Here is a 26,963-nt window from a genome sequence, read left to right as displayed (position 1 = left end):
TTGGAGGGAAAAGGTTTGGAATTAAGTTGGCCCCTGACTGAGCCTTTGGTGTTGGCATTAGAAAAGTACAGGCTGGAGAAAGATAAAGGAAGTGTTAAAAGGATTGTTGAAGGTGTTAAAGGTTGTGTGGCATGTAGTATTTAACAGAGCTGTTTGAAGTTGAATGAGCAGGGAAAGAGGATGTAGGAATGTTAATAGTTCCGTCTCAACCCGAGGCTGAGGTCTCTAAATCGCGGTGTGAGCCCTCTGGGGCAGGGGGACCGTGATGGGTCCGAGAGAGTTGTCGTGGAAACAGAAAAGCAGCTAACTCTTAAAACAACCTGAGTTCATGTGTGAGCTCAGATTGCCAATGGGACCGCTCAGGGAACTGTCAACGATTGCATTCCCCTGACCGACCCCCTCACTGAGACCCTAATCACCCCGGAAATTATGTAAATACCAAAATCTGGTTAAATTGGCTATTGGGAATTGAGAATCTGTTCCAACAAGGTCCAAAAGAAACCCCTATGGAATTTATGGAATTTTTGAATTTCTGGACCAACTTTGAAATGCAATGAAAAAAAAAAAATGGACCTGGCTTAAAAAAAAAAAAAAAAAAAAAAAAAAAAAAAAAAAAAGAGAGAGAGAGAGGCAACTGGCTAACCTCTTTCCAGGGCAATCAGCCCCTGATATCAGAAAGAAATTGTCTTAGGCTGCAGGACAAACAACAGTCAGGAATGATGGGGACCTGGGGCATCTACCCTAGCAGGTCCACTAGTTGAAATAAAGCTAGGAAACGAAGACAGGCTTGAATTTTTTGTTGGTTATGGGAGCTTCTTTCTCTGTGTTAATTAGGCTGTAAATGTAATAGGAGCAACATATTCAGTGTTAAATAGTTTAAAAGGACGATTAGGAACTAAGACAACTACAATAATTGGAGCCACAGGGAAAGAGGAAGAATGGTCATTCTTACGACCCCTTGATTTGCGTTTTGGGGGTGAGGAACTAACCCATAAATTTTAGTATGTACCAGAATGCCCGATGCCACTCTTGGGACGGGATCTATTAGCCAAATTAGATGCAACAATAACCTTTGAGGATGGAGAATTAATAATGAAGGTACCTGAGTCCAAAGTAGGCCAAATCCTAATGATCAAAGATAAACCCTTTGTTAATATTCCAAGAGAAGTAGAAAATGCAGTTATAGCAACAGTACGGGAAACAGATGTACCAGGGAAGTCGAAACTGGCACAACTGGTAAAGGTGGAATTAAAGGAAGGAGCCAAACCTGTTTGAATCGAACAATATCCACTTAAGATAGAAGCTAGGCACGGGAATAGTGAAAATTATTGACAAATTTCTCAAATATCAGATTCTGGAAGAATGTAAATCGGAATACAATACTCCAATTTTTCCAGTAAAGAAGCCGAATGGCGAGTATAGATCTGTACAAGATCTTAGAGCAGTAAATGAAATAACAAAGGATATTCACCCGGTAGTAGCTAATCCTTACACATTGTTAACATCTGTGAAAGAGAAATATAAATGGTTTACCGTGATAGATTTAAAGGATGCCTTCTTTTGCATACCTCTTGATAAAGATAGTAGAAAATTATTTGCCTTCAAATGGGAAAACGTATTGAAGTTTTTGGACCACATATGGTAACAACCGTTTTGGAACAAAGGGGGGGGCACTGGTTATCACCCAGCCGGATGATGAAATATCAGGCAATCCTAACTGAACAAGATGACATAACCTTGAAAACGACTAACCTGTTATATCCAGCAGTATTTCTAGGAACCGTTCCAGAAGAAGGACCGTTGGAACACAATTGTGTGGAAATAATCGAACATAAGCCAGCCACAAAGATTTGAAGGATGTACCCCTTGAAAGGTATTCAGTGGGAATACCACACTCCGTGGCACCCACAAAGCTCAGGGAAAGTAGAAAGGATGAATCAAACAATAAAACAACAATTGGCTAAGTTAATGATCGAGACACAGCTGCCCTGGACGAAATGCTTACCATTGGCACTTTTAAACATAAGAACTAAACCACACAGTGAGACTGGATTATCATCATATGAAATGTTATATGGTATGCCTTATTCTCAAGGGATGCCCCTAGGGAACAATGTAGTTGAGGATCATAGTATCCAGAAATACATAATTACCATTGGAAGGAGATTACAGGAGATAAGATAAATTGGGATGATGACTCAGACACCACCTTTAGGATTTGCTATTCATAAAATACAACCAGGAGACAAGGTCTTAATAAAAACCTGGAGAGAAGAATCATTGAACCCCCGATGGGAGGGACTGTACCTTGTTTTACTTACTACTGAAACAGCTGTGAGAACAGCAAGAAGGGGTTGGACCCACGCATCCAGAATAAAAGGACCAATAACTACCGAAGCCTGGAGGGTTGAGTCCACTCCTGGGGAACTGAAACTGAGACTAAAGAGGAACTGATATCCCAGCAATGAGGTTCTGCATGAATTAAGGGCACTGGATAAAGAGGACAAGGCTGAAGGGAGGAAAGGGAGAAGGCAAGACCGGGGTAGGACCCTCCACTGCGGCGTGTATGGTCTACCGAGGGAGGCAACCCCTATGGGTATTGACCGCCGAGTGAGAGTGCCTCGACCGGACTTCTCCTACACCAAGATCAGTTTGTCCTGAGAAAAATAACATGAGAACCTTTTAAACCCATAATAAAATTGTGATTAGTTTTTCCAGGAGCTGGATCACCCTGAAGGGCTGAATGGTAACACAAGCTCTGAAAGCGGGCCCAACCCCATGATTGAAGGCGCTTCCCACACTCTCAAGATTGGACGGCGAAAAAGGCTTATAATATGACAGGTCGCCAAAGAGAACTGAATTGTGACTGTAAGTGGAAACCCAACGTGGGAGCTTGGAAGCGTGCATATACGAGTACAAACGGGGCAGACATTGTAACAGGACCACTCGGTAACAAGGACACTCTGTATTATCACGCCCCAAAGGGTAAAGATGGATGGGATGGTCATTTTCCAAACGGGACGTGGGCCCTAAAGGGACATTATTGGGTGTGTGGCAAACATGCTTACAAGAGGCTACCTGGAAACTGGTCGGGAATATGCTATGGGGGGTACATAAGACCCTTGTTCTTTTTATTGTCACAAACACAAGGAAATCATTTAGGAATAAGATTATATGATGACCTGAACAGAGTAAAACGATCTATTGATACTTCCTTATCCGGGGATAGTGCCCAAAAATGGGGAAAGGATGAATGGCCTCCTGAAAGAATCATACAGCATTATGGGCCAGCCACCTGGAACTCAAATGAGTTGATATCAGGAGCCCGAGAACCTATTTATAATTTGAACCGAATAATTAGGTTGCAAGCTATCCTCGAAGTTGTAACAAATCAAACAGCGACAGCCTTGGATCTTTTGGCTGACCAATCCACTCAAATGAGAAATGCTATATTCCAACATAGAATGGTCTTAGACTATTTACTAGCAGAAGAAGGGGGAGTATGTGGAAAACTGAACGATTCTAATTGTTGTCTACAGATTGATGATAATGGAAAAGTGGTCAAGCAGATAACAAAGGAAATTAGAAAGCTAGCCCACGTCCCAGTACAAACTTGGAAGGGTATGGATTGGGATTTCTTTTCATGGTTGCCTGGTGAACCATGGGTTAAAAGGATGCTATTTTTATTTTTATGTGGTGTAATGACATTATTGTTTATACCTTTTATGATACCTTGCTTTACGTTGTTGATACAGCGGATAATAAATAGCACCCAATTTGTGATGACTTTGGGAGAGAAAAGGTGATGTGTCGATAATGATGCTTAAGAAATGGACACCCCGAGAACTGACTGATGAAATCCAACTGCTACTAACAAAGGTTGAAGAAGAGACACGAATTGATGATATTAAAAAAAAAAAAAAGGGAGGAATTGTAAGGAATAGTCCAGCAATTCGTGCCACTAAGGGGTGTGAAGGGTTAACATTGAGGCCTGGGTTTAGGCGAGAAGAGAACAAAGGGATTTCTTCAGAGAAAAACTGCTGACTTTGCACAGACGTGCAGTAACTTCTGACAGCCGGCCAAGAGACCACTAGATAAGGAGGAAGAATATGAGCCTCCCCGTCCGAGCGGCCCCCGAGAGACTAACAGAGACTGATAAGCAGGCGCCCCTGGGAGGACTTCGGATTTGGGAAACCAATTATAATAACCCTGCCTCTTCTAGAAGTAGTAATGAATATGTATTAGCCTAGGAGTATAAAAACCAGCTGCCTTACGTAACAGGTGTGCGTCCCGGTGGAGCAGAGACTCCCGGCGCACCCAGCGCTGTTTGCTTGCCTCTATTCGTTTAATAAATTGTAAACTCTGATTGTAATCTTATTTGGGACTCAGTCATTTATAACAGGTACAACCTGACATTGGATAAGGGCCTGGAAATGATGAAATGAGTTGAAGCAGAACCAAGAAGCGGAGGGAGCATGCGTCGAGTAAGAAAGGTGAAAAGTTTAGCGGAGAGGAAGACTCCTTACTTCATCTGGACGACCACCTGGACGACCACCAGAGTGCGCCACGCATGTGCAAAGGGGAGGGGAGCTAATTAGAATGAAAAGCGAGGCTGATGTTGCAACCTGTAATGAATATGTATACCTGACGCAATATTGTATGTATAAATAACGGCTGGGAAGTAACGGGACTTGAAGCCAGATTTGGGCACCTGCCCCGGCTTCCAGCGCTGAATAAAGCACCTTCATATAATCACTTGGTGATTATGTGGTTGCTACGCTAACATCTGGACTCACTGCAGTGCATCCCCAGTGGTACCAGTGCACTCTCTGGAGTCACTGCACTGCATCCCCAGTGGTGCCAGTGCACTCTCTGGACTCACCGCACTGCATCCCCAGTGGTGCCAGTGCAGTCTCTGGACTCACTGCAGTGCATCCCCAGTGGTGCCAGTGACCTCTCTGGACTCACTGCATTGCATCCCCAGTGGTGCCAGTGCACTCTCTGGACTCACTGCACTGCATCCCCAATCGTACCAGTGCACTCTCTGGACTCACTGCACTGCATCCCCAGTGGTGCCAGTGCAATCTCTGGACTCACTGCAGTGCATCTCCAGTGGTGCCAGTGCACACTCTGTACTCATTGCACTGCATCCCCAGTGGTGCCAGTGCACTCTCTGGACTCACTGCAGTGCATCCCCAGTGGTGCCAGTGCACTCTCTGGACTCACTGCAGTGCATCCCCAGTGGTACCAGTGCACTCTCTGGACTCACTGCAGTGCATCCCCAGTGGTGCCAGTGCACTCTCTGGACTCACTGCACTGCATCCCCAGTGGTGCCAGTGCCCTCTGTGGACTCACTGCACTGCATCCCCAGTGGTGAGAGTGCAGTCTCTGGAAGCACGGCAGTGCATCCCCAGTGGTGACAGTGCACTCTCTGGACTTGCCGGGGTGCATCCGCAGTGGTGCCAGTGCACTCTCTGGACTCACCGGGGTGCATCCCCAGAGGTGCCAGTGCACTCTCTGGACTCACTGCACTGCATCCCCAGTGGTGCCAGTGCACTCTCTGGACTCACTGCACTGCATCCCCAGTGGTGCCAGTGCACTCTCTGGACTCACTGCACTGCATCCCCAGTGGTGCCAGTGACCTCTCTGGACTCACTGCATTGCATCCCCAGTGGTGCCAGTGCACTCTCTGGACTCACTGCACTGCATCCCCAATCGTACCAGTGCACTCTCTGGACTCACTGCACTGCATCCCCAGTGGTGCCACTGCAATCTCTGGACTCACGGCAGTGCATCCCCAGTGGTGCCAGTGCACACTCTGGACTCATTGCACTGCATCCCCAGTGGTGCCAGTGCACTCTCTGGACTCACGGCAGTGCATCCCAGGTGGTGCCAGTGCACTCTCTGGACTCACGGCAGTGCATCCCCAGTGGTGCCAGTGCACTCTCTGGACTCACTGCAGTGCATCCCAGGTGGTGCCAGTGCACTCTCTGGACTCACGGCAGTGCATCCCCAGTGGTGCCAGTGCACTCTCTGGAAGCACGGCAGTGCATCCCCAGTGGTGCCAATGCCCTCTCTGGACTCACTGCAGTGCATCGCCAGTGGTGCCAGTGCAGTCTCTGTGTTAGTGTTGGGGAGAATCGAATGGATGTTTTACTAATGTCTCTTAGGTAATGGGACCTACAGTATAATTAAGCATTGCCAAATGTACTTACATTATCAATTAATCTATGTATACTGGAAACTTAGGGAGTACATTGAACAATCAAAAGAATCATTGAAAGGGAACCCTGGGAGGGAACAGGTACAACCTGACCTTGGATAAGGGCCTGGAAATGATGAAATGAGTTGAAGCAGAACCAAGAAGCGGAGGGAGCATGCGTCGAGTAAGAAAGGTGAAAAGTTTAGCGGAGAGGAAGACTCCTTACTTCATCTGGACGACCACCTGGACGACCACCAGAGTGCGCCACGCATGTGCAAAGGGGAGGGGAGCTAATTAGAATGAAAAGCGAGGCTGATGTTGCAACCTGTAATGAATATGTATACCTGACGCAATATTGTATGTATAAATAACGGCTGGGAAGTAACGGGACTTGAAGCCAGATTTGGGCACCTGCCCCGGCTTCCAGCGCTGAATAAAGCACCTTCATATAATCACTTGGTGATTATGTGGTTGCTACGGTAACATCTGGACTCACTGCAGTGCATCCCCAGTGGTGCCAGTGCACTCTCTGGAGTCACTGCACTGCATCCCCAGTGGTGCCAGTGCACTCTCTGGACTCACCGCACTGCATCCCCAGTGGTGCCAGTGCAGTCTCTGGACTCACTGCACTGCATCCCCAGTGGTGCCAGTGCACTCTCTGGACTCACTGCACTGCATCCCCAGTGGTGCCAGTGCACTCTCTGGACTCACTGCACTGCATCCCCAATCGTACCAGTGCACTCTCTGGACTCACTGCACTGCATCCCCAGTGGTGCCAGTGCAATCTCTGGACTCACTGCAGTGCATCCCCAGTGGTGCCAGTGCACACTCTGTACTCATTGCACTGCATCCCCAGTGGTGCCAGTGCACTCTCTGGACTCACTGCAGTGCATCCCCAGTGGTGCCAGTGCACTCTCGGGACTCACTGCAGTGCATCCCCAGTGGTACCAGTGCACTCTCTGGACTCACTGCAGTGCATCCCCAGTGGTGCCAGTGCACTCTCTGGACTCACTGCACTGCATCCCCAGTGGTGCCAGTGCCCTCTGTGGACTCACTGCACTGCATCCCCAGTGGTGAGAGTGCAGTCTCTGGAAGCACGGCAGTGCATCCCCAGTGGTGCCAGTGCACTCTCTGGACTTACGGCAGTGCATCCCGAGTGGTGCCAGTGTACTCTCTGGACTCACGGCAGTGCATCCCCAGTGGTACCAGTGCACTCTCTGGACACACTGCACTGCATCCCCAGTGATGCCAGTGCACTCTCTGGACTCACTGCAGTGCATCCCCAGTGGTACCAGTGCACTCTCTGGACTCACTGCACTGCATCCCCAGTGGTGCCAGTGCACTCTCTGGACTCACTGCACTGCATCCCCAGTGGTGACAGTGCACTCTCTGGACTTGCCGGGGTGCATCCGCAGTGGTCCCAGTGCACTCTCTGGACTCACTGCAGTGCATCCCCAGAGGTGCCAGTGCACTCTCTGGACTCACTGCACTGCATCCCCAGTGGTGCCAGTGCACTCTCTGGACTCACCGCACTGCATCCCCAGTGGTGCCAGTGCAGTCTCTGGACTCACTGCACTGCATCCCCAGTGGTGCCAGTGACCTCTCTGGACTCACTGCATTGCATCCCCAGTGGTGCCAGTGCACTCTCTGGACTCACTGCACTGCATCCCCAATAGTACCAGTGCACTCTCTGGACTCACTGCACTGCATCCCCAGTGGTGCCACTGCAATCTCTGGACTCACTGCAGTGCATCCCCAGTGGTGCCAGTGCACACTCTGGACTCATTGCACTGCATCCCCAGTGGTGCCAGTGCACTCTCTGGACTTACTGCAGTGCATACCCAGTGGTGCCAGTGCACTCTCTGGACTTACGGCAGTGCATCCCGAGTGGTGCCAGTGCACTCTCTGGACTCACTGCACTGCATCCCCAGTGGTGCCAGTGCACTCTCTGGACTCACTGCACTGCATCCCCAGTGGTGCCAGTGCTCTCTCTGCACTCACTGCACTGCATCCCCAGTGGTGACAGTGCACTCTCTAGACTTGCCGGGGTGCATCCCCAGTGGTGCCAGTGCACTCTCTGGACTCACGGCACTGCATCCCCAATCGTACCAGTGCACTCTCTGGACTCACTGCACTGCATCCCCAGTGGTGCCAGTACACTCTCTGGACTCACGGCAGTGCATCCCCAGTGGTGCCAGTGCACTCTTTGGACTCACTGCACTGCATCCGCAGTGGTGCCACTGCACTCTCTGGACTCACTGCACTGCATCCCCAGTGGTGCCAGTGCACTCTCTGGACTCACTGCAGTGCATCCCAGGTGGTGCCAGTGCACTCTCTGGACTCACGGCAGTGCATCCCCAGTGGTGCCAGTGCACTATCTGGAAGCACGGCAGTGCATCCCCAGTGGTGCCAATGCCCTCTCTGGACTCACTGCATTGCATCCCCAGTGGTGCCAGTGCACTCTCTGGACTCACTGCACTGCATCCCCAATCGTACCAGTGCACTCTCTGGACTCACTGCACTGCATCCCCAGTGGTGCCAGTGCATTCTCTGAACTCACTGCAGTGCATCACCAGTGGTGCCAGTGCACTCTCTGGACTCACGGCACTGCATCCCCAGTGGTGCCAGTGCACTCTCTGGACTCACTGCAGCGCATCCCCAGTGGTGCAAGTGCACTCTCTGGACTCACTGCAGTGCATCCCCACTGGTGCCAGTGCACTCTCTGGACTCACTGCACTGCATCCCCAATCGTACCAGTGCACTCTCTGGACTCACTGCAGTGCATCCCCAGTGGTGCCACTGCAATCTCTGGACTCACTGCAGTGCATCCCCAGTGGTGCCAGTGCACACTCTGGACTCATTGCACTGCATCCCCAATACTGCCAGTGCCCTCTCTGGACTCACTGCAGTGCATCCCCAGTGGTGCCAGTGCACTCTCTGGACTCACTGCACTGCATCCCCAGTGGTGCCAGTGCACTCTCTGGACTCACTGCGCTGCATCCCCAGTGGTACCAGTGCACTCTCTGGACTCACTGCACTGCATCCCCAGTGGTGCCAGTGCACTCTCTGGACTCACTGCACTGCATCCCCAGTGGTGACAGTGCACTCTCTGGACTTGCCGGGGTGCATCCGCAGTGGTGCCAGTGCACTCTCTGGACTCACTGCACTGCATCCCCAGTGGTGCCAGTGCACTCTCTGGACTCACCGCACTGCATCCCCAGTGGTGCCAGTGCAGTCTCTGGACTCACTGCACTGCATCCCCAGTGGTGCCAGTGACCTCTCTGGACTCACTGCATTGCATCCCCAGTGGTGCCAGTGCACTCTCTGGACTCACTGCACTGCATCCCCAATCGTACCAGTGCACTCTCTGGACTCACTGCACTGCATCCCCAGTGGTGCCACTGCAATCTCTGGACTCACTGCAGTGCATCCCCAGTGGTGCCAGTGCACACTCTGGACTCATTGCACTGCATCCCCAGTGGTGCCACTGCACTCTCTGGACTCACTGCAGTGCATCCCAGGTGGTGCCAGTGCACTCTCTGGACTCACGGCAGTGCATCCCCAGTGGTGCCAGTGCACTCTCTGGACTCACTGCAGTGCATCCCAGGTGGTGCCAGTGCACTCTCTGGACTCACGGCAGTGCATCCCCAGTGGTGCCAGTGCACTCTCTGGAAGCACGGCAGTGCATCCCCAGTGGTGCCAATGCCCTCTCTGGACTCACTGCAGTGCATCGCCAGTGGTGCCAGTGCAGTCTCTGTGTTAGTGTTGGGGAGAATCGAATGGATGTTTTACTAATGTCTCTTAGGTAATGGGACCTACAGTATAATTAAGCATTGCCAAATGTACTTACATTATCAATTAATCTATGTATACTGGAAACTTAGGGAGTACATTGAACAATCAAAAGAATCATTGAATGGGAACCCTGGGAGGGAACAGGTACAACCTGACCTTGGATAAGGGCCTGGAAATGATGAAATGAGTTGAAGCAGAACCAAGAAGCGGAGGGAGCATGCGTCGAGTAAGAAAGGTGAAAAGTTTAGCGGAGAGGAAGACTCCTTACTTCATCTGGACGACCACCTGGACGACCACCAGAGTGCGCCACGCATGTGCAAAGGGGAGGGGAGCTAATTAGAATGAAAAGCGAGGCTGATGTTGCAACCTGTAATGAATATGTATACCTGACGCAATATTGTATGTATAAATAACGGCTGGGAAGTAACGGGACTTGAAGCCAGATTTGGGCACCTGCCCCGGCTTCCAGCGCTGAATAAAGCACCTTCATATAATCACTTGGTGATTATGTGGTTGCTACGCTAACATCTGGACTCACTGCAGTGCATCCCCAGTGGTGCCAGTGCACTCTCTGGAGTCACTGCACTGCATCCCCAGTGGTGCCAGTGCACTCTCTGGACTCACCGCACTGCATCCCCAGTGGTGCCAGTGCAGTCTCTGGACTCACTGCACTGCATCCCCAGTGGTGCCAGTGCACTCTCTGGACTCACTGCATTGCATCCCCAGTGGTGCCAGTGCACTCTCTGGACTCACTGCACTGCATCCCCAATCGTACCAGTGCACTCTCTGGACTCACTGCACTGCATCCCCAGTGGTGCCAGTGCAATCTCTGGACTCACTGCAGTGCATCCCCAGTGGTGCCAGTGCACACTCTGTACTCATTGCACTGCATCCCCAGTGGTGCCAGTGCACTCTCTGGACTCACTGCAGTGCATCCCCAGTGGTGCCAGTGCACTCTCGGGACTCACTGCAGTGCATCCCCAGTGGTACCAGTGCACTCTCTGGACTCACTGCAGTGCATCCCCAGTGGTGCCAGTGCACTCTCTGGACTCACTGCACTGCATCCCTAGTGGTGCCAGTGCCCTCTGTGGACTCACTGCACTGCATCCCCAGTGGTGAGAGTGCAGTCTCTGGAAGCACGGCAGTGCATCCCCAGTGGTGCCAGTGCACTCTCTGGACTTACGGCAGTGCATCCCGAGTGGTGCCAGTGTACTCTCTGGACTCACGGCAGTGCATCCCCAGTGGTACCAGTGCACTCTCTGGACTCACTGCACTGCATCCCCAGTGATGCCAGTGCACTCTCTGGACTCACTGCAGTGCATCCCCAGTGGTACCAGTGCACTCTCTGGACTCACTGCACTGCATCCCCAGTGGTGCCAGTGCACTCTCTGGACTCACTGCACTGCATCCCCAGTGGTGACAGTGCACTCTCTGGACTTGCCGGGGTGCATCCGCAGTGGTGCCAGTGCACTCTCTGGACTCACCGGGGTGCATCCCCAGAGGTGCCAGTGCACTCTCTGGAGTCACTGCACTGCATCCCCAGTGGTGCCAGTGCACTCTCTGGACTCACTGCACTGCATCCCCAGTGGTGCCAGTGCAGTCTCTGGACTCACTGCACTGCATCCCCAGTGGTGCCAGTGACCTCTCTGGACTCACTGCATTGCATCCCCAGTGGTGCCAGTGCACTCTCTGGACTCACTGCACTGCATCCCCAATCGTACCAGTGCACTCTCTGGACTCACTGCACTGCATCCCCAGTGGTGCCACTGCAATCTCTGGACTCACTGCAGTGCATCCCCAGTGGTGCCAGTGCACACTCTGGACTCATTGCACTGCATCCCCAGTGGTGCCAGTGCACTCTCTGGACTTACTGCAGTGCATACCCAGTGGTGCCAGTGCACTCTCTGGACTTACGGCAGTGCATCCCGAGTGGTGCCAGTGCACTCTCTGGACTCACTGCACTGCATCCCCAGTGGTGCCAGTGCACTCTCTGGACTCACTGCACTGCATCCCCAGTGGTGCCAGTGCTCTCTCTGCACTCACTGCACTGCATCCCCAGTGGTGACAGTGCACTCTCTAGACTTGCCGGGGTGCATCCCCAGTGGTGCCAGTGCACTCTCTGGACTCACGGCACTGCATCCCCAATCGTACCAGTGCACTCTCTGGACTCACTGCACTGCATCCCCAGTGGTGCCAGTACACTCTCTGGACTCACTGCAGTGCATCCCCAGTGGTGCCAGTGCACTCTTTGGACTCACTGCACTGCATCCGCAGTGGTGCCACTGCACTCTCTGGACTCACTGCACTGCATCCCCAGTGGTGCCAGTGCACTCTCTGGACTCACTGCAGTGCATCCCAGGTGGTGCCAGTGCACTCTCTGGACTCACGGCAGTGCATCCCCAGTGGTGCCAGTGCACTATCTGGAAGCACGGCAGTGCATCCCCAGTGGTGCCAATGCCCTCTCTGGACTCACTGCATTGCATCCCCAGTGGTGCCAGTGCACTCTCTGGACTCACTGCACTGCATCCCCAATCGTACCAGTGCACTCTCTGGACTCACTGCAGTGCATCCCCAGTGGTGCCAGTGCATTCTCTGAACTCACTGCAGTGCATCACCAGTGGTGCCAGTGCACTCTCTGGACTCACGGCACTGCATCCCCAGTGGTGCCAGTGCACTCTCTGGACTCACTGCAGCGCATCCCCAGTGGTGCAAGTGCACTCTCTGGACTCACTGCAGTGCATCCCCACTGGTGCCAGTGCACTCTCTGGACTCACTGCACTGCATCCCCAATCGTACCAGTGCACTCTCTGGACTCACTGCAGTGCATCCCCAGTGGTGCCACTGAAATCTCTGGACTCACTGCAGTGCATCCCCAGTGGTGCCAGTGCACACTCTGGACTCATTGCACTGCATCCCCAATACTGCCAGTGCCCTCTCTGGACTCACTGCAGTGCATCCCCAGTGGTGCCAGTGCACTCTCTGGACTCACTGCACTGCATCCCCAGTGGTGCCAGTGCACTCTCTGGACTCACTGCGCTGCATCCCCAGTGGTGCCAGTGCACTCTCTGGACTCACTGCACTGTATCCCCAGTGGTGCAACTGCACTCTCTGGACTCACTGCACTGCATCCCCAGTGGTGCCAGTGACCTCTCTGGACTCAGTGCACTGCATTCCCAGTGGTGCCAGTGCACTCTCTGGACTCACCGGGGTGCATCCCCAGTGGTGCCAGTGCACTCTCTGGACTCACTGCAGTGCATCCCCAGTGGTGCCAGTGCATTCTCTGGACTTACTGCACTGCATCCCCAGTGGTGCCAGTGCACTCTCTGCACTCACTGCACTGCATCCCCAGTGGTGCCAGTGCACTCTCTGGACTCACTGCACTGTATCCCCAGTGGTGCAACTGCACTCTCTGGACTCACTGCACTGCATCCCCAGTGGTGCCAGTGCACTCTCTGGACTCACTGCACTGCATCCCCAATCGTACCTGTGCACTCTCTGGACTCACTGCACTGCATCCCCAGTGGTGCCAGTGCAATCTCTGGACTCACTGCACTGCATCCCCAGTGGTGCCAGTGCACACTCTGTACTCATTGCACTGCATCCCCAGTGGTGCCAGTGCACTCTCTGGACTCACTGCAGTGCATCCCCAGTGGTGCCAGTGCACTCTCTGGACTCACTGCAGTGCATCCCCAGTGGTACCAGTGCACTCTCTGGACTCACTGCAGTGCATCCCCAGTGGTGCCAGTGCACTCTCTGGACTCACTGCACTGCATCCCCAGTGGTGCCAGTGCCCTCCGTGGACTCACTGCACTGCATCCCCAGTAGTGAGAGTGCAGTCTCTGGAAGCACGGCAGTGCATCCCCAGTGGTGCCAGTGCACTCTCTGGACTTACGGCAGTGCATCCCGAGTGGTGCCAGTGTACTCTCTGGACTCACGGCAGTGCATCCCCAGTGGTACCAGTGCACTCTCTGGACTCACTGCACTGCATCCCCAGTGGTGCCAGTGCACTCTCTGGACTCACTGCAGTGCATCCCCAGTGGTACCAGTGCACTCTCTGGACTCACTGCACTGCATCCCCAGTGGTGCCAGTGCACTCTCTGGACTCACTGCACTGCATCCCCAGTGGTGACAGTGCTCTGGACTTGCCGGGGTGCATCCGCAGTGGTGCCAGTACACTCTCTGGACTCACTGCAGTGCATCCCCAGAGGTGCCAGTGCACTCTCTGGACTCACTGCACTGCATCCCCAGTGGTGCCAGTGCACTCTCTGGACTCACCGCACTGCATCCCCAGTGGTGCCAGTGCAGTCTCTGGACTCACTGCACTGCATCCCCAGTGGTGCCAGTGACCTCTCTGGACTCACTGCATTGCATCCCCAGTGGTGCCAGTGCACTCTCTGGACTCACTGCACTGCATCCCCAGTGGTGCCAGTGCACTCTCTGGACTCACTGAACTGCATTCCCAGTGGTGCCACTGCAATCTCTGGACTCACTGCAGTGCATCCCCAGTGGTGCCAGTGCACACTCTGGACTCATTGCACTGCATCCCCAGTGGTGCCAGTGCACTCTCTGGACTTACTGCAGTGCATCCCCAGTGGTGGCAGTGCACTCTCTGGACTTACGGCAGTGCATCCCGAGTGGTGCCAGTGTACTCTCTGGACTCACTGCACTGCATCCCCAGTGGTGCCAGTGCACTCTCTGGACTCACTGCGCTGCTTCCCCAGTGGTGCCAGTACACTCTTTGGACTCACTGCGCTGCATCCCCAGTGGTGCCAGTGCACTCTCTGGACTCACTGCACTGTATCCCCAGTGGTGCAAGTGCACTCTCTGGACTCAATGCACTGCATCCCCAGTGGTGCCAGTGCACTCTGTGGACTCACTGCAGTGCATCCCCAGTGGTGCCAGTGCACTCTCTGGACTCACTGCACGGCATCCCCAGTGGTGCCAGTGCACTCTCTGGACTCACTGCAGTGCATCCCCAGTGGTGCCAGTGCACTCTCTGGACTCACTGCACTGCATCCCTAGTGGTGCCAGTGCACTCTCTGGACTCACTGCACTGCATCCCCTGTGGTGCCAGGGCACTCTCTGGACTCACTGCACTGCATCCCCAGTGGTGCCAGTGACCTCTCTGGACTCAGTGCACTGCATTCCCAGTGGTGCCAGTGCACTCTCTGGACTCACCGGGGTGCATCCCCAATAGTGCCAGTGCCCTCTCTGGACTCACTGCAGTGCATCCCCAGTGGTGCCAGTGCACTCTCTGGACTCACTGCACTGCATCCCCAGTGGTGCCAGTGCACTCTCTGGACTCACTGCGCTGCATCCCCAGTGGTGCAACTGCACTCTCTGGACTCACTGCACTGCATCCCCAGTGGTGCCAGTGCACTCTCTGGACTCACTGCACTGCATCCCCAGTGGTGCCAGTGCACTCTCAGGACTCACTGCAGTGCATCTCCAGCGGTGCCAGTGCACTCTCTGGACTCACTGCACTGCATCTCCAGCGGTGCCAGTGCACTCTCTGGACTCACTGCACTGCACCCCCAGTGGTGCCAGTGCACTCTCTGGACTCACTGCACTGCATCCCCAAAGGTGCCAGGGCACTCTCTGGACACACTGCACTGCATCCCCAAAGGTGCCAGTGCACTCTCTGCACTTACTGCAGTGCATCACCAGTGCTGCCAGTGCACTCTCTGGACTCACTGCACTGCATCCCCAGTGGTGCCAGTGCACTCTCTGGACTCACTGCACTGCATCCCCAGTGGTGCCAGTGCACTCTCTGGACTCACGGCACTGCATCCCCAGTGGTGCCAGTGCACTCTCTGGACTCACTGCGCTGCATCCCCAGTGGTGCCCGTGCACTCTCTGGACTCACTGCACTGCATCCCCAGCGGTGCCAGTGCACTCTCTGGACTCACTGCGCTGCATCCCCAGCGGTGCAAGTGCACTCTCTGGACTCACTGCACTGTATCCCCAGTGGTGCCAGTGCACTCTCTGGACTCACTGCACTGCATCCCCAGTGGTGCCAGTGCACTCTCTGGACTCACTGCACTGCATCCCCAGTGGTTCCAGTGCACTCTCTAGACTTGCCGGGGTGCATCCCCAGTGGTGACAGTGCACTCTCTGGACTTGCCGGGGTGCATCCCCAGTGGTGCCAGTGCACTCTCTGGACTCACTGCAGTGCATCCCCAGTGGTGCCGGGGCACTCTCTGGGTCACTGCACTGCATCCCCAGTGGTGCCAGTGCACTCTCTGGACTCACTGCACTGCATCCCCAGTGGGGCCAGTGCACTCTCTGGACTCACTGCACTGCATCCCAAGTGGTGACAGTGCAATCTCTGGACTCACCGGGGTGCATCCCCAGTGGTGCCAGTGCACTCTCTGGACTCACCGGGGTGCATCCCCAGTGGTGCCAGTGCACTCTCTGGACTCACTGCACTGCATCCCCAGTGGTGCCAGTGCACTCTCTGGCCTCACCGCACTGCATCCCCAGTGGTGCCAGTGCAATCTCTGGACTCACTGCACTGCATCCCCAGTGGTGCCAGTGCACTCTCTGGACTCACTGCACTGCATCCCCAGTGGTGCCAGTGCACTCTCTGGACTCACTGCACTGCATCCCCAGTGGTGCCAGTGCACTCTGTGGACTCACTGCACTGCATCCCCAGTGGTGCCAGTACACTCTCTGGACTCACTGCACTGCATCCCCAGTGGTGCCAGTACACTCTCTGGACTCACGGCAGTGCATCCCCAGTGGTGCCAGTGCACTCTCTGGACTCACTGCGCTGCATCCCCAGTGGTGCCAGTGCACTCTCTGGACTCACTGTGCTGCATCCCCAGCGGTGCCAGTGCACTCTCTGGACTCACTGCGCTGCATCCCCAGCGGTGCAAGTGCACTCTCTGGACTCACTGCACTGTATCTCCAGTGGTGCCAGTGCACTCTCTGGACTCACTGCAATGCATCCCCAGTGGTGCCAGTGCACTCTCTGGACTCACTGCACTGCATCCCCAGTGGTTCCAGTGCACTCTCTAGACTTGCCGGGGTGCATCCCCAGTGGTGACAGTGCACTGTCTGGACTTCCCGGGGTGCATCCCCAGTGGTGCCAGTGCACTCTCTGGACTCACTGCACTGCATCCCCAGTGGTGCAAGTGCACTCTCTAGACTTGCCGGGGTGCATCCCCAGTGGTGACAGTGCACTCTCTGGACTTGCCGGGGTGCATCCCCAGTGGTGCCAGTGCACTCTCTGGACTCACTGCACTGCATCCCCTGTGGTGCCAGTGCACTCTCTGGAGTCACTGCCTTGCATCCCCAGTGGTGTCAGTGCACTCTCTGGACTCACTGCACTGCATCCCCAGTCGTGTCAGTGCACTCTCTGGACTCACTGCACTGCATCCCCAGTGGTGCCAGTGCACTCTCTGGACTCACTGCAGTGCATCCCCAGTGGTGCCACTGCACTCATTGGACTCACTGCACTGCATCCCAAGTGGTGCCGGGGCACTCTCTGGACTCACTGCAGTGCATCCCCAGTGGTGCCGGGGCACTCTCTGGACTCACTGCACTGCATCCCCAGTGGTGCCAGTGCACTCTCTGGACTCACTGCACTGCATCCCCAGTGGGGCCAGTGCACTCTCTGGACTCACTGCACTGCATCCCAAGTGGTGACAGTGCAATCTCTGGACTCACCGGGGTGCATCCCTAGTGGTGCCAGTGCACTCTCTGGACTCACCGGGGTGCATCCCCAGTGGTGCCAGTGCACTCTCTGGACTCACTGCACTGCATCCCCAGTGGTGCCAGTGCACTCTCTGGCCTCACCGCACTGCATCCCCAGTGGTGCCAGTGCAATCTCTGGACTCACTGCACTGCATCCCCAGTGGTGCCAGTGCACTCTCTGGACTCACTGCACTGCATCCCCAGTGGTGCCAGTGCACTCTCTGGACTCACTGCACTGCATCCCCAGTGGTGCCAGTACACTCTCTGGACTCACTGCACTGCATCCCCAGTGGTGCCAGTACACTCTCTGAGCTCACTGCAGTGCATCCCCAGTGGTGCCAGTGCACTCTCTGAGCTCACTGCAGTGCATCCCCAGTGGTGCCAGTGCACTCTCTGGACTCACTGCACTGCATCCCCAGTGGTGCCAGTGCACTCTCTGGACTCACTGCAGTGCGTCCCCGGTGGTGCCAGTGCACTCTCTGGACTCACTGTGCTGCATCCCCGGTGGTGCCAGTGCACTCTGTGGACTCACGGCACTGCATCCCCAGTGGTGCCAGTGCAATCTCTGGACTCACGGCACTGCATCCCCAGTGGTGCCAGTGCACTCTCTGGACTCACTGCACTGCATTCCCAGTGGTGCCAGTGCACTCTCTGGACTCACTGCACTGCATTCCCAGTGGTGCCAGTGCACTCTCTGGACTCACTGCACTGCACCCCCAGTGGTGCCAGTGCACTCTCTGGACTCACTGCACTGCATCCCCAGTGGTGCCAGTGCACACTCTGGACTCACTGCACTGCATCCCCAGTGGTGCTAGTGCACTCTCCGGACCATTGGCACTGCATCCCCAGTGGTGCCATTGCACTCTCTGGACTCACTGCACTGCATCCCCAGTGGTGCCAGTGTACTCTCTGGACTCACTGCACTGCATCCCCAGTGGTGCCAAGGCACTCTGTGGACTCAGTGCACTGCATTGCCATTGGTGCCAGTGCACTCTCTGGACTCATTGCAGTGCATCCCCAGTGGTGCCAGTGCACTCTCTGGACTCACGGCACTGCATCCCCAGTGGTGCCAGTGCACTCTCTGGACTCACTGCACTGCATCCCCAGTGGTGCCAGTGCACTCTCTGCACTCACTGCAGTGCATCCCCAGTGGTGCCAGTGCATTCTCTGAACTCACTGCAGTGCATCACCAGTGGTGCCAGTGCACTCTCTGGACTCACGGCACTGCATCCCCAGTGGTGCCAGTGCACTCTCTGGACTCACTGCAGCGCATCCCCAGTGGTGCAAGTGCACTCTCTGGACTCACTGCAGTGCATCCCCACTGGTGCCAGTGCACTCTCTGGACTCACTGCACTGCATCCCCAATCGTACCAGTGCACTCTCTGGACTCACTGCAGTGCATCCCCAGTGGTGCCACTGCAATCTCTGGACTCACTGCAGTGCATCCCCAGTGGTGCCAGTGCACACTCTGGACTCACGGCACTGCATCCCCAATACTGCCAGTGCCCTCTCTGGACTCACTGCAGTGCATCCCCAGTGGTGCCAGTGCACTCTCTGGACTCACTGCACTGCATCCCCAGTGGTGCCAGTGCACTCTCTGGACTCACTGCGCTGCATCCCCAGTGGTACCAGTGCACTCTCTGGACTCACTGCACTGCATCCCCAGTGGTGCCAGTGCACTCTCTGGACTCACTGCGCTGCTTCCCCAGTGGTGCCAGTACACTCTTTGGACTCACTGCGCTGCATCCCCAGTGGTGCCAGTGCACTCTCTGGACTCACTGCACTGTATCCCCAGTGGTGCAAGTGCACTCTCTGGACTCACTGCACTGCATCCCCAGTGGTGCCAGTGCACTCTGTGGACTCACTGCACTGCATCCCCAGTGGTGCCAGTGCACTCTCTGGACTCACTGCACGGCATCCCCAGTGGTGCCAGTGCACTCTCTGGACTCACTGCAGTGCATCCCCAGTGGTGCCAGTGCACTCTCTGGACTCACTGCACTGCATCCCTAGTGGTGCCAGTGCACTCTCTGGACTCACTGCACTGCATCCCCTGTGGTGCCAGGGCACTCTCTGGACTCACTGCACTGCATCCCCAGTGGTGCCAGTGACCTCTCTGGACTCAGTGCACTGCATTCCCAGTGGTGCCAGTGCACTCTCTGGACTCACCGGGGTGCATCCCCAATAGTGCCAGTGCCCTCTCTGGACTCACTGCAGTGCATTCCCAGTGGTGCCAGTGCACTCTCTGGACTCACTGCAGTGCATCCCCAGTGGTGCCAGTGCACTCTCTGGACTCACTGCGCTGCATCCCCAGTGGTGCAACTGCACTCTCTGGACTCACTGCACTGCATCCCCAGTGGTGCCAGTGCACTCTCTGGACTCACTGCACTGCATCCCCAGTGGTGCCAGTGCACTCTCTGGACTCACGGCACTGCATCCCCAGTGGTGCCAGTGCACTCTCTGGACTCACTGCGCTGCATCCCCAGTGGTGCCAGTGCACTCTCTGGACTCACTGCGCTGCATCCCCAGCGGTGCCAGTGCACTCTCTGGACTCACTGCGCTGCATCCCCAGCGGTGCAAGTGCACTCTCTGGACTCACTGCACTGTATCCCCAGTGGTGCCAGTGCACTCTCTGGACTCACTGCACTGCATCCCCAGTGGTGCCAGTGCACTCTCTGGACTCACTGCACTGCATCCCCAGTGGTTCCAGTGCACTCTCTAGACTTGCCGGGGTGCATCCCCAGTGGTGACAGTGCACTCTCTGGACTTGCCGGGGTGCATCCCCAGTGGTGCCAGTGCACTCTCTGGACTCACTGCAGTGCATCCCCAGTGGTGCCGGGGCACTCTCTGGACTCACGGCACTGCATCCCCAGTGGTGCCAGTGCACTCTCTGGACTCACTGCACTGCATCCCCAGTGGGGCCAGTGCACTCTCTGGACTCACTGCACTGCATCCCAAGTGGTGACAGTGCAATCTCTGGACTCACCGGGGTGCATCCCCAGTGGTGCCAGTGCACTCTCTGGACTCACCGGGGTGCATCCCCAGTGGTGCCAGTGCACTCTCTGGACTCACTGCACTGCATCCCCAGTGGTGCCAGTGCACTGTCTGGCCTCACCGCACTGCATCCCCAGTGGTGCCAGTGCAATCTCTGGACTCACTGCACTGCATCCCCAGTGGTGCCAGTGCACTCTCTGGACTCACTGCACTGCATCCCCAGTGGTGCCAGTGCACTCTCTGGACTCACTGCACTGCATCCCCAGTGGTGCCAGTGCACTCTCTGGACTCACTGCACTGCATCCCCAGTGGTGCCAGTACACTCTCTGGACTCACTGCACTGCATCCCCAGTGGTGCGAGTACACTCTCTGGACTCACTGCACTGCATCCCCAGTGGTGCCAGTGCACTCTCTGGACTCACTGCGCTGCATCCCCAGTGGTGCCAGTGCACTCTCTGGACTCACTGTGCTGCATCCCCAGCGGTGCCAGTGCACTCTCTGGACTCACTGCGCTGCATCCCCAGCGGTGCAAGTGCACTCTCTGGACTCACTGCACTGTATCCCCAGTGGTGCCAGTGCACTCTCTGGACTCACTGCAATGCATCCCCAGTGGTGCCAGTGCACTCTCTGGACTCACTGCACTGCATCCCCAGTGGTTCCAGTGCACTCTCTAGACTTGCCGGGGTGCATCCCCAGTGGTGCCAGTGCACTCTCTGGACTCACTGAACTGCATTCCCAGTGGTGCCAGTGCACTCTCTGGACTCACTGCACTGCATCCCCAGTGGTTCCAGTGCACTCTCTGGACTCACTGCACTGCATCCCCTGTGGTGCCAGTGCACTCTCTGGACTCACTGCACTGCATCCCCAGTGGTGCCAGTGCACTCTCTGGACTCACTGCACTGCATCCCCAGTGGTGCCAGTGCACTCTCTGGAGTCACTGCCTTGCATCCCCAGTGGTGCCAGTGCACTCTCTGGACTCACTGCACTGCATCCCCAGTCGTGTCAGTGCACTCTCTGGACTCACTGCACTGCATCCCCAGTGGTGCCAGTACACTCTCTGGACTCACTGCAGTGCATCCCCAGTGGTGCCACTGCACTCTTTGGACTCACTGCACTGCATCCCAAGTGGTGCCGGGGCACTCTCTGGACTCACTGCAGTGCATCCCCAGTGGTGCCGGGGCACTCTCTGGACTCACTGCACTGCATCCCCAGTGGTGCCAGTGCACTCTCTGGACTCACTGCACTGCATCCCCAGTGGGGCCAGTGCACTCTCTGGACTCACTGCACTGCATCCCAAGTGGTGACAGTGCAATCTCTGGACTCACCGGGGTGCATCCCCAGTGGTGCCAGTGCACTCTCTGGACTCACCGGGGTGCATCCCCAGTGGTGCCAGTGCACTCTCTGGACTCACTAAACTGCATCCCCAGTGGTGCCAAGGCACTCTGTGGACTCACTGCACTTCATTGCCATTGGTGCCAGTGCACTCTCTGGACTCATTGCAGTGCATCCCCAGTGGTGCCAGTGCACTCTCTGGACTCACGGCACTGCATCCCCAGTGGTGCCAGTGCACTCTCTGGACTCACGGCACTGCATCCCCAGTGGTGCCAGTGCACTCTCTGGACTCACTGCACTGCATCCCCAGTGGTGCCAGTGCACTCTCTGCACTCACTGCACTGCATCCCCAGTGGTGCCAGGGCACTCTCTGCACTCACTGCACTACATCCCCAGTGGTGCCAGTGACCTCTCTGGACTCAGTGCACAGCATTCCCAGTGGTGCCAGTGCACTCTCTGGACTCACTGCACTGCATCCCCAGTGGTGCCAGTGCACTCTCTGGACTCACTGCAGTGCATCCCCAGTGGTGCCAGTGCACTCTCTGCACTCACTGCACTGCATCCCCAGTGGTGCCAGGGCACTCTCTGCACTCACTGCACTGCATCCCCAGTGGTGCCAGTGACCTCTCTGGACTCAGTGCACAGCATTCCCAGTGGTGCCAGTGCACTCTCTGGACTCACTGCACTGCATCCCCAGTGGTGCCAGTGCCCTCTCTGGACTCACGGCACTGCATCCCCAGTGGTGCCAGTGCACTCTCTGGACTCACTGCACTGCATCCCCAGTGGTGCCAGTGCACTCTCTGGACTCACTGCGCTGCATCCCCAGTGGTGCCAGTGCACTCTCTGGACTCACTGCACTGCATCCCCAGTGGTACAAGTGCTCTCTCTGGACTCACTGCACTGCATCCCCAGTGGTGCCAGTGCACTCTCTGGACTCACTGCAGTGCATCCCCAGTGGTGCCAGTGCACTCTCTGGACTCACTGCACTGCATCCCCAGTGGTGCCAGTGTACTCTCTGGACTCACTGCACTGCATCCCCAGTGGTGCCAAGGCACTCTGTGGACTCACTGCACTGCATTGCCATTGGTGCCAGTGCACTCTCTGGACTCATTGCAGTGCATCCCCAGTGGTGCCAGTGCACTCTCTGGACTCACGGCACTGCATCCCCAGTGGTGCCAGTGCACTCTCTGGACTCACGGCACTGCATCCCCAGTGGTGCCAGTGCACTCTCTGGACTCACTGCACTGCATCCCCAGTGGTGCCAGTGCACTCTCTGCACTCACTGCACTGCATCCCCCGTGGTGCCAGGGCACTCTCTGCACTCACTGCACTACATCCCCAGTGGTGCCAGTGACCTCTCTGGACTCACTGCACTGCATCCCCAGTGGTGCCAGTGCACTCTCTGGACTCACTGCACTGCATCCCCAGTGGTGCCAGTGCACTCTCTGGACTCACTGCACTGCATCCCCAGTGGTGCCAGTGACCTCTCTGGACTCACTGCGCTGCATCCCCAGTGGTGCCAGTGCACTCTCTGGACTCACTGCACTGCATCCCCAGTGGTGCCAGTGCACTCTCTGGACTCACTGCAGTGCATCCCCAGTGGTGCCAGTGCACTCTCTGGAAGCACGGCAGCGCATCCCCAGTGGTGCCCGTGCACTCTCTGGACTCACGGCAGTGCATCCCCAGTGGTGCCAGTGCACTCTCTGGAAGCACGGCAGTGCATCCCCAGTGGTGCCAGTGCACTCTCTGGACTCACTGCACTGCATCCCCAGTGGTTCCAGTGCACTCTCTGGATTCACTGCAATGCATCCCCAGTGGTGCCAGTGCACTCTCTGGACTCACTGCACTGCATCCCCAGTGGTGCCAGTGCACTCTCTGGACTCACTGCGCTGCATCCCCAGTGGTGCCAGTGCACTCTCTGGACTCACTGCACTGTATCCCCAGTGGTACAAGTGCTCTCTCTGGACTCACTGCACTGCATCCCCAGTGGTGCCAGTGCACTCTCTGGACTCACTGCAGTGCATCCCCAGTGGTGCCAGTGCACTCTCTGGACTCACTGCACTGCATCCCCAGTGGTGCCAGTGTACTCTCTGGACTCACTGCACTGCATCCCCAGTGGTGCCAAGGCACTCTGTGGACTCACAGCACTGCATTGCCATTGGTGCCAGTGCACTCTCTGGACTCATTGCAGTGCATCCCCAGTGGTGCCAGTGCACTCTCTGGACTCACGGCACTGCATCCCCAGTGGTGCCAGTGCACTCTCTGGACTCACGGCACTGCATCCCCAGTGGTGCCAGTGCACTCTCTGGACTCACTGCACTGCATCCCCAGTGGTGCCAGTGCACTCTCTGCACTCACTGCACTGCATCCCCAGTGGTGCCAGGGCACTCTCTGCACTCACTGCACTACATCCCCAGTGGTGCCAGTGACCTCTCTGGACTCAGTGCACAGCATTCCCAGTGGTGCCAGTGCACTCTCTGCACTCACTGCACTGCATCCCCAGTTGTGCCAGTACACTCTCTGGACTCACTGCACTGCATCCCCAGTGGTGCCAGTGCACTCTCTGGACTCACTGCACTGCATCCCCAGTGGTGCCAGTGACCTCTCTGGACTCACTGCGCTGCATCCCCAGTGGTGCCAGTGCACTCTCTGGACTCACTGCACTGCATCCCCAGTGGTGCCAGTGCACTCTCTGGACTCACTGCAGTGCATCCCCAGTGGTGCCAGTGCACTCTCTGGAAGCACGGCAGCGCATCCCCAGTGGTGCCCGTGCACTCTCTGGACTCACGGCAGTGCATCCCCAGTGGTGCCAGTGCACTCTCTGGAAGCACGGCAGTGCATCCCCAGTGGTGCCAGTGCACTCTCTGGACTCACTGCGCTGCATCCCCAGCGGTGCAAGTGCACTCTCTGGACTCACTGCACTGTATCCCCAGCGGTGCAAGTGCACTCTCTGGACTCACTGCACTGCATCCCCAGTGGTTCCAGTGCACTCTCTGGATTCACTGCAATGCATCCCCAGTGGTGCCAGTGCACTCTCTGGACTCACTGCACTGCATCCCCATGGTGCCAGTGCACTCTCTGGACTCACTGCAGTGCATCCCCAGTGGTGCCAGTGCACTCCTGGACTCACTGCAGTGCATTCCCAGTGGTGCCAGTGCACTCTCTGGACTCACTGCACTGCATCCCCTGTGGTGCCAGTGCACTCTCTGGACTCACTGCACTGCATCCCCAGTGGTGACAGTGCACTCTCTAGACTTGCCGGGGTGCATCCCCAGTGGTGCCAGTGCACTCTCTGGACTCACTGCACTGCATCCCCAGTGGTGCCAGTGCACTCTCTGGAGTCACTGCCCTGCATCCCCAGTGGTGCCAGTGCACTCTCTGGACTCACTGCAGTGCATCCCCAGTGGTGTCAGTGCACTCTCTGGACTCACTGCACTGCATCCCCAGTGGGGCCAGTACACTCTCTGGACTCACTGCAGTGCATCCCCAGTGGTGCCAGTGCACTCTTTGGACTCACTGCACTGCATCCACAGTGGTGCCACTGAACTCTCTGGACTCACTGCAGTGCATCCCCAGTGGTGCCAGGGCACTCTCTGCACTCACTGCACTGCATCCCCAGTGGTGCCAGTGACCTCTCTGGACTCAGTGCACAGCATTCCCAGTGGTGCCAGTGCACTCTCTGGACTCACTGCACTGCATCCCCAGTGGTGCCAGTGCCCTCTCTGGACTCACTGCACTGCATCCCCAGTGGTGCCAGTGCACTCTCTGGACTCACTGCACTGCATCCCCAGTGGTGCCAGTGACCTCTCTGGACTCACTGCGCTGCATCCCCAGTGGTGCCAGTGCACTCTCTGGACTCACTGCACTGTATCCCCAGTGGTACAAGTGCACTCTCTGGACTCACTGCACTGCATCCCCAGTGGTGCCAGTGCACTCTCTGGACTCACTGCAGTGCATCCCCAGTGGTGCCAGTGCACTCTCTGGAAGCACGGCAGTGCATCCCCAGTGGTGCCCGTGCACTCTCTGGACTCACGGCAGTGCATCCCCAGTGGTGCCAGTGCACTCTCTGGAAGCACGGCAGTGCATCCCCAGTGGTGCCAGTGCACTCTCTGGACTCACTGCGCTGTATCCCCAGTGGTGCAAGTGCACTCTCTGGATTCACTGCAATGCATCCCCAGTGGTGCCAGTGCACTCTCTGGACTCACTGCACTGCATCCCCAGTGGTGCCAGTGCACTCCTGGACTCACTGCAGTGCATCCCCAGTGGTGCCAGTGCACTCTCTGGACTCACTGCACTGCATCCCCTGTGGTGCCAGTGCACTCTCTGGACTCACTGCACTGCATCCCCAGTGGTGACAGTGCACTCTCTAGACTTGCCGGGGTGCATCCCCAGTGGAGCCAGTGCACTCTCTGGACTCACTGCACTGCATCCCCAGTGGTGCCAGTGCACTCTCTGGACTCACTGCACTGCATCCCCAGTGGTGCCAGTGCACTCTCTGGACTCACTGCAGTGCATCCCCAGTGGTGCCAGTGCACTCTTTGGACTCACTGCACTGCATCCGCAGTGGTGCCACTGCACTCTCTGGACTCACTGCAGTGCATCCCCAGTGGTGCCGGGGCACTCTCTGGACTCACTGCACTGCATCCCCAGTGGTGCCAGTGCCCTCTCTGGACTCACTGCACTGCATCCCCAGTGGGGCCAGTGCACTCTCTGGACTCACTGCACTGCATCCCAAGTGGTGACAGTGCACGCTCTGGACTTGCCGGGGTGCATCCCCAGTGGTGCCAGTGCACTCTCTGGACTCACCGGGGTGCATCCCCAGTGGTGCCAGTGCACTCTCTGGACTCACTGCACTGCGTCCCCAGTGGTGCCAGTGACCTCTCTGGACTCACTGCACTGCATCCCCAGTGGTGCCAGTGCAATCTCTGGCCTCACCGCACTGCAT

The 26,963-nt window shown here is 56.4% G+C and overlaps 1 protein-coding gene across 1 annotated transcript in view; it reads right to left on the bottom strand.

The window, feature by feature from the left end:
* Positions 1-225: 225 nt before the first annotated feature.
* The window catches only part of LOC310892017 (uncharacterized protein), a gene marked incomplete at its 3' end in the record, with an annotated part of 101,676 nt that continues 74,938 nt past the window's right edge, over positions 226-26,963 (bottom strand). Inside the window, exon 3 of the mRNA XM_083854205.1 lies at positions 226-246. Within this exon, the coding sequence (XP_083710331.1) occupies positions 226-246 (21 nt within the window). The remainder of the gene's footprint in view (positions 247-26,963) is intronic.

This window comes from Anser anser (genome assembly GCF_964211835.1).
Source record: "Anser anser genome assembly, contig: HAP1_SCAFFOLD_84, whole genome shotgun sequence".
Classification (NCBI taxonomy): domain Eukaryota; kingdom Metazoa; phylum Chordata; class Aves; order Anseriformes; family Anatidae; genus Anser; species Anser anser.
Note: the sequence above shows the minus strand (reverse complement) of the source record. Positions and strands in the feature narration are given on the sequence as shown.